The sequence below is a fragment of the Aspergillus uvarum genome (genome assembly GCF_003184745.1).
Source record: "Aspergillus uvarum CBS 121591 unplaced genomic scaffold BO82scaffold_113, whole genome shotgun sequence".
Taxonomy (NCBI): domain Eukaryota; kingdom Fungi; phylum Ascomycota; class Eurotiomycetes; order Eurotiales; family Aspergillaceae; genus Aspergillus; species Aspergillus uvarum.
Window position 1 is genome coordinate 60832 of NW_020291410.1, and position 6622 is coordinate 67453.

The following is a 6622-nucleotide window of genomic DNA, read 5'->3' on the forward strand; positions in this document are numbered from 1 at the left end:
ACCCATTCACCGCCGGCAAAACCTGCCTTCCATGGCTGCTCCCCTACTTCAAGGGGATAGTTCTCCCGTGACCGCATCCCGAAATTTTGCGGGCAGAACAAGAAAAAAAAAAAAAAGTTGACGCGGAAACAAAAGCAATCAGAAGCGCTTTTTGCTGTCGTTGCTGTACCAGTACCCTTACGTTATGGCTCCCAAGTCACTTGCGCAACAGCTCGCGGAGCTGGAGGATCCTACTCCTAGAGGTTTGTTTTTTTTTTTTTTCTTTTTTTCCTGGGGGGTTTCTGTCTTGTGTGTGGTGTTGACCGACTGACTGACTTTGTCTTTCGCGCCCGAATGCAGATTTCGATCCCGAGGATCTTGATCGCGGGGTTCAGTCGAGTGACGAGGAGGGAGGGAAGGCTGTGGATGCTGATGCGGGTCGAGAGCATTATCAGGCTGTTGGGTAGGTTTATTTTCCCCCATAGGTTTGCTGTGAATTGTCTGAGATGGTCGTGTGTCGTGGTCGCTGGGTCGATTGAGGTCGGCGCTAACTTGTCCCAGCAAGGGAAAGCTTCGCAAACAGGATCCCGTCGCCTTGGGGAAACAGTACGCCGGCTCGAAGGTCAGCAGACAGGCTCTCGAGGCCGACAGCGATGACGATCCGTTCGCGGCGCGGTCTAGCGACGACGAAGACGACGACGAAGACGACGACGAGGAAGAGGAGGAGGATGACGATGAGGAGCTAGGCAGCGACGAGGACGAGGAGGATATCTCCGACGACGAAGAAAGCGAGGAGGAGACTGCCCAACCCGCCAAGCGTGACGGAAAGAAAGCCAAGAAGGAGGTCAGCTTCGACGACATGGATACCGATGAGTCGGATGAGATGGACGGTTTCGAGGACGAGGACGAGGACGAGGACGACGAAGATGAGGATGAGGCTGATTTCCCATCCGACGAGGACGATGAGGACGAGGACGAGGATGACGATTCCGACGCCTCCGACGACGAACCCCGCCGCACCGGGAAGACCGACGACCGCGAGGAGCTCCGCAAACTGATGGCCTCGGACCAAAAGACCATCGCCGCGACCATCTCGCAGGCCGCCAAAGCCGACGCCGCCAAGGGTAAGGCCGTGAAGCAGCAGCGCGCCACCTTCGACGCCCTCCTCAACACCCGCATCAAGCTCCAGAAGGGTCTTACCGCCATCAACCAGCTCTCCCTGGCGGCCCAGCAACACTCATCCACCCCTGACGAGAAGAACACCGCCGACGATGCCGCCGACGTCGACGCCACCCCCGAGCCTCTGGACGGCGAAGCCATCAGGTCCGCCGAATCCGCCGCCCTGGCGCTGTGGTCCACGCTCGAGGATCTGCGCCTCGCTCTGGCGGACGCGCACCACAAGCAGCAGCAGGGGGATGACGACAGCAAGAAACGCAAGCGCCCGTCGCCCGCGACGCCGGCAACCTCGTCCGCCTCGCTCTGGAAGCGCATGACGGCCCTCGAGGCCGAGTCGCTGGCGCACCGGCGCGCGGTGCTGGACAAGTGGTCCCAGAAGGTCCGCGGCGCGACCGCGGCGACCACCGCCAACGCCCGGGGCAAGCTGCTGTCGGCCTCGACGGCCTCGCAGACGATCTCCACCGTGCTGGACGCGCAGGTCGCCACCGAGACGGCGGCCGGGCTTCGCGCCGTGAAGCGCGCCCGCACTGCCGACGGCACAAAGTCCACGACTACCACCACCAGAGCGACGGAGCAGCCCGACGAGCCGGTGGAGCCCCTCTACGACGACACCGTCTTCTACCAGACGCTGCTGCGCGAGCTGGTCGAGCAGCGCATGTCCTCCTCGGACGCCATCACCAACGGCCTCGACACCCTGCACCTGCAGCTGCCCTCGCGGCTGTCGGCCGTGCACCCGGTCACCGGGATGCGCAAGGACAAGGTCAAACGCGACGTCGACACCCGCGCCTCCAAGGGCCGCAAGATGAAGTTCGAGATCCACGAGAAGCTGCAGAATTTCATGGCGCCCGAGGACCGCGGGGCGTGGACCCGCCACGCGCGCGAGGAGTTCTTCGCTTCGCTGTTGGGGAACACGGCCAGCGGTATGCTACGCGAGGAGGACGAGGATGAGGGTGTGGATGCGGCTGGTGAGGATAGTGATGTCGATCGTGAGGAGGGTGGATTGAGACTCTTCCGGAACTAGTTTCTGGTTGCTCAGGTGGCGTAGCATCGATACTCGATTATTATTTAGAAGAGGTTTCATCAAAAAAAAAAAAGGATGTCCTGTATATATCGCATTGGATTGGAAATCAACAAAAGCCTCCGTTTCGCCTCAAATCCGGCCTAACATTATCATCATTATCATCGTCGTCATCATCATCATCACAAGCATCATCGTAATCCGTACTCAGTATCAGCATCACCATTCTTCTGGCTCCTCTTGTTCGTTCTAACTCAACCATCATATGTCTCGCTCCACGCAGTCATAAGTCGTCAATCATAAACCTGTAATCCAAGTCTCACGGGGCACGGCAACCCAAGTCGAGGAAAGTGCCTTCCGTTCCCGCGAGCGCATCACCAGCCGCTGATCCGAAATCATGCATCCGTGGAGTGCCCTTGATGCCGTCGTCCGCTTATCCCGAACCCAATCCCATATCCCATCCCATCACCTCCGACCAGACGACCCACTACCACTGCTACTCGTACTCTGACACGAAGACCGCGAACCCGACTTCGCGCCCGCCGGCGTATACCTCGGGGGCGCATAATGCCCACAACCCTGCTGCTGGTGATGAGTAAGGGTCGCGGGCCGCTCCCAGGCGAAATCCGTCCGCCTCGGCAACCCCAGCATCCGCTCCTGCACCGCAGCTTCCAGCTGGAGTTTCCGGTCGACTTCCTCCTGCGGCGAGAGGAAATGCGGATACCCGTTCCAGTCGACGATGACGGAGCCGCTCACGTCGTTGTAGCCGGGGAGGAGAGTGGCTGCTGCTGCGGCTGCTGCTGCTGCTGCCTTCGGGGACGTGTACGTGGGCGAGGTAGTTCGGCTGGTGTCGATCATCGCGGTGGCTCGGGCTCGGGGTCGGTGTAACAGGAATTGCTGTTCGAGGGCTTTCTCATCTAGCGACACCAATAGATTGTCCGGGGGATCGATGTTCTGCCAGCAGAGGGTGGGTTGGGGCTTGGGGTGGAAGGAGATTGAGAATGCTCCCTGAGGTTTGGGGGTGGTGGTACTTGTTTCGCTGCCGTTGGGTGGATGGGCGGCGGGCCTGGGCTTTTTGCCAGTGAACAGGGCGTGGATCGAGTGGCTGCCCGTCTTTGGAGGCTTGCTGGCTTGGGGATCAGGCTGCGATGGTGGAGGGGGAGGGCCTCCTCGTTTCTGCTTGCGGAAGAACGGCATCGGGCCGTCGAAAAAGAAGTCCGGCTTGGTCTCACGAGCGTGACGGAGAAAGTAGGTTTACCTCGGTCGCTGAATCAAGGAAACACGGTGAGCAGTTGTTATGCTGAGCAAGTGAGAGGTCTTATCTTGAACAAGGCTTTGTTTTCACATGCGTGGACTGCTGCGCGAGACCGACAATGCAGATAACCAGACCGTCTGGAGCAACGCCTTGGCCGGCAACATTGTCAAGACAGATGCAATCCGAAATGCTATGGAAGGCGTGAGAGGTCAAGGCCACTCGGTTGGGACATCAGGCGTTTCAGGTATAAAGTTGCGCTCATTTATGGTACCACGTGGGATGGGACGGACGTCATTTGCTCAGGACCGCCGGTTAGTGAGCGAACGCAGGGTCCAATTATTCTCGGCGCGCTCAAACCCTATCAGAGTCGATCAAGGCCGTTACAACTCATTCCAGGCTGGAGAAGCATGCAAGGATGTTAGCGCATCCTGTTCTATTATTATAGGATGATTCCATCGGGGGATGCTGTCCAAGTGCCGTTCACCGCTAGACCAGGACCCTGCCGTTGTGCATAAGAACCAACTCCATTGCCTTGATGCACCCACAGGAGCCCATTTGCAAGATAGAAACCAAAATCTCTCACGGAGGCGATGACATAAGCTATCGGTAGGAGAATCTTGGTCCTGACGGAGCATTTGCTCCCCAATCGGCGAAATGTCATGGCAAAACCTCCGGGAAACGCCGCGGCTCGATAAGCTTTGGGCTGGCTTCGACTTTGCATGAGCTCGGAGCGAATGAGAGGAAGAAGGAGCCTCTGATCGGATTGAAACAATCTGCCATGTTGATTCTCCACATATTGAGATGCTCATCCCCGTGACCGCTCTTTTCCCCGTGCAGGTGGAACAAATGGCGGACCATGAGGGTGGATATGTTCTCCCTCCGCAAATCCGAAATCTGGCGTTAGCAGTCCGAATCATCGTCGGCCCATTGCTCCCGTAAAGCCTGAATCGCCTGCGTGACATCCCAGCCAGTCCTCGTTTCCATCTCACGTAAAAGAGCCTCGGCAGCTTCCTGATCCTCTCGCCGTCGAATGACCCAACCCCCTGTATCTGTCAGTCATGCGTGTGATCAACATTCCCCTCAACAGTTTGCGGAGGACTCTACTCACATGCTACCAGACTATGACGCGCAGTGAACAGCGTATTCTCCGCTTTGGAGTTGGACTTGGCCAAGCCGAGGACCATGAAGAGGTGGTACCTGACTACTTTCTGCGCGTGCACCGTGAGCACCGAGTCCCGAAGGCAGGTTCTGCGGAGATCCACGAACCTCGATTTGTCTGGAGACTTGGAAGTTCTGAGCAACGAGCGCGGGACTGGGGCAAGTGGTGACGGCCAGAACGATCTTTGCGATGTGATAGTACTGTGCCCCGACAACTACAGCGTGTGGACTGCGTTAGCTGATCTTGCATCCAGCACTGTTGGTTTGCCCTCACCGTGGACAGGCAGCAACATCCAAATCTCCGGCAATCGCTGCTGAACATCCTTTCCGCGTGGTACGGAGCGTATCGCGTCGAAAGACGCAGGCTTTGCATTGTTCCAGGCCTCCACTTCCTGTGCCAGTCCCTGCAGCCCGCTTAGATCCACAGATGGCTCGTGACCACCAGGATTGAACGCACCACTGAGGACTTTCGCCAGCAGAAAGACCATCCGACTGGCCCATGCAAAGTCGTCATTCCTCACGAAGACAGTGGACCGGTGGAAGCTCTCGAGGTTCGTCCGCAGTGGCTTCTGCGAGATGAGCGAGATGTATATATCTTCACGGAGACAGAGCCAGGCCGCTGCCTCGCCCAGCCCTCCCGATGAGCCGAAGGACGATATTGTGTTTAGGATGCGCGCTGTACCAGCCAAATGGAATTGATTGTCGTCAGCTGGAATCGGTCAGCTCAGCCTCGCACAAAACGTCACGGGGTTGTTGATCATACGCTCCATTTCTTCGTGCTGTCGGAGGATCGCAACCGTTGCAAGGACGACATCCGTTATGTCTGCGCTCGAGCCGGACAGGGCCGGAATCAGAAGTTGCAGGCAGTGGTTATGGTACTGTAGAGCCTCGGACGCATCGACTCTGCGCTGTCGGTCGATGTGTCGGGAGGAGAAGGCGAAGATCGCCGAGCGCAAAGCCGGTTCCTGAACCGCTTTTACCGGCACATCGGTCTCGAAATGCCGATCGGGATCAGTGATATCGGCCTGTGCATGGTCCGCAGAGCATCAGCAACCGTTGGGAAGAGGCTTGAATTTCCCACCGGACTCACCCATAACGCCATGTTCTCGACAAAGTTACGCATCAAGATAGCTTCCCGCGCGCTGAATGCCGGTTGATGCGTCGTTGACTGCTTGATGCTTGGCGGACTGTTTGTGCCTAGAGCTCCTGAATGACCGATGATAGGCCGGATAGAACCCCGCGCTCTCACGGCCACCGGCCCACTATCGTGACTGCTCTGTCCGGCGCTCACGCAGACTGATCGGTGGCCATCTAGCATAGACCCAGCGGGATGGCCTGGGCTCGGATTGTCGGTGAAAGGGCTCGACGATAGATCACACGGCGACCACACGAACCGACAATCATCGTCCAAGAGCTGCGGTGACCGACCCACCTCATAAAGTCGCTGGATAGCCTGCGTCTCATCCAGGAACTCCACTATCAATCGCCATGAGAACAGATCTTCCAAGTTCTGAGGGCACTTTACCAGAACCCAGCAAGTCCGGCCACAGATCTTGCCCGGGAAACGCAGTCGCAGTCTCCGTGGGCAGATTTAGCCCTCTTCGAAAGCGGACGTTGAAGCCTCGCTTACAGTCGATTCCTGCTCGGTGACAATGTGCACAGGAGGGTAGATTGGTGTCGCCTGAGGGATTATTAAGAGGAAGAGCTGCTATTGTGTGTGTGCATGAACTCACACTTTAAGTGCCGGGCTGCAATGGGGATGTCATAAGGCTATATTCAACCATCATTGAGAGGAATGAGGGGCATAGGAGATGAGCATACCTCTGCATCGTTGGCTGAGGAGGCGATATGTTCGCTGATTAGCTTAATCAATTTGTGCCTAGGGTCAGAGGTCGAGGAATTACCAGCCGGTGATGAGACGACTTCTCCGTCTGGTTGCGGGGAACATTGCGTCTTTAAATTGTAGAAAGACTGGATGAAAGACGGAAAGAGCTGCCTTGTGAAGAGGGAGGAGGAGGAGGAGGAGGAGGAGGAGG

At 57.4% G+C, this 6622-nt stretch overlaps 4 protein-coding genes across 4 annotated transcripts; 1 reads left to right on the forward strand and 3 right to left on the reverse strand.

Annotated features, from left to right (window-relative positions):
• The first annotated feature begins 127 nt into the window (after positions 1–127).
• On the forward strand, positions 128–2315 carry BO82DRAFT_359919 (AATF family protein). Its single transcript, XM_025636700.1, has 3 exons — positions 128–242; positions 340–442; positions 541–2315. The coding sequence occupies exons 1-3, from the start codon at positions 185–187 to the stop codon at positions 2174–2176; spliced, it is 1797 nt and encodes a 598-aa protein (XP_025485774.1). The 5' UTR covers positions 128–184; the 3' UTR covers positions 2177–2315.
• BO82DRAFT_20542 (uncharacterized protein) lies at positions 2230–2538 on the reverse strand. The gene has a single exon (XM_025630646.1). It carries the CDS (start codon positions 2436–2438, stop codon positions 2283–2285), a length of 156 nt encoding a protein of 51 aa, XP_025485775.1. The 5' UTR covers positions 2439–2538; the 3' UTR covers positions 2230–2282.
• BO82DRAFT_20714 (uncharacterized protein) lies at positions 2408–3618 on the reverse strand. Its single transcript, XM_025630662.1, has one exon. The coding sequence runs from the start codon at positions 3368–3370 to the stop codon at positions 2639–2641; it is 732 nt and encodes a 243-aa protein (XP_025485776.1). The 5' UTR covers positions 3371–3618; the 3' UTR covers positions 2408–2638.
• Positions 3619–4238: 620 nt separating this feature from the next.
• BO82DRAFT_20564 (uncharacterized protein) lies at positions 4239–6603 on the reverse strand. Its single transcript, XM_025630649.1, has 10 exons — positions 6491–6603; positions 6408–6421; positions 6320–6334; positions 6112–6267; positions 5677–6062; positions 5350–5611; positions 4861–5295; positions 4695–4801; positions 4537–4636; positions 4239–4471 (listed from the first exon to the last, which is right to left on the reverse strand). Exons 1-10 carry the CDS (start codon positions 6532–6534, stop codon positions 4329–4331), a joined length of 1662 nt encoding a protein of 553 aa, XP_025485777.1. The 5' UTR covers positions 6535–6603; the 3' UTR covers positions 4239–4328.
• Positions 6604–6622: the final 19 nt, after the last annotated feature.

Bases quoted from the DNA above. Each gene is read 5' to 3' on its own strand.
- BO82DRAFT_359919 (XM_025636700.1), top strand. From the start codon at position 185: ATGGCTCCCAAGTCACTTGCGCAACAGCTCGCGGAGCTGGAGGATCCT. The intron at 243-339 runs GTTTGTTTTTTT...GCCCGAATGCAG, and splicing joins GGAGGATCCTACTCCTAGAG to ATTTCGATCCCGAGGATCTT. The intron at 443-540 runs GTAGGTTTATTT...AACTTGTCCCAG, and splicing joins GAGCATTATCAGGCTGTTGG to CAAGGGAAAGCTTCGCAAAC.
- BO82DRAFT_20542 (XM_025630646.1), bottom strand. From the start codon at position 2,438: ATGATGGTTGAGTTAGAACGAACAAGAGGAGCCAGAAGAATGGTGATG.
- BO82DRAFT_20714 (XM_025630662.1), bottom strand. From the start codon at position 3,370: ATGCCGTTCTTCCGCAAGCAGAAACGAGGAGGCCCTCCCCCTCCACCA.
- BO82DRAFT_20564 (XM_025630649.1), bottom strand. From the start codon at position 6,534: ATGTTCCCCGCAACCAGACGGAGAAGTCGTCTCATCACCGGCTG. The intron at 6,063-6,111 runs GTAAAGTGCCCT...GGCGATTGATAG, and splicing joins GCCGGACTTGCTGGGTTCTG to TGGAGTTCCTGGATGAGACG. The intron at 5,296-5,349 runs GTATGATCAACA...GACCGATTCCAG, and splicing joins ACAGCACGAAGAAATGGAGC to CTGACGACAATCAATTCCAT.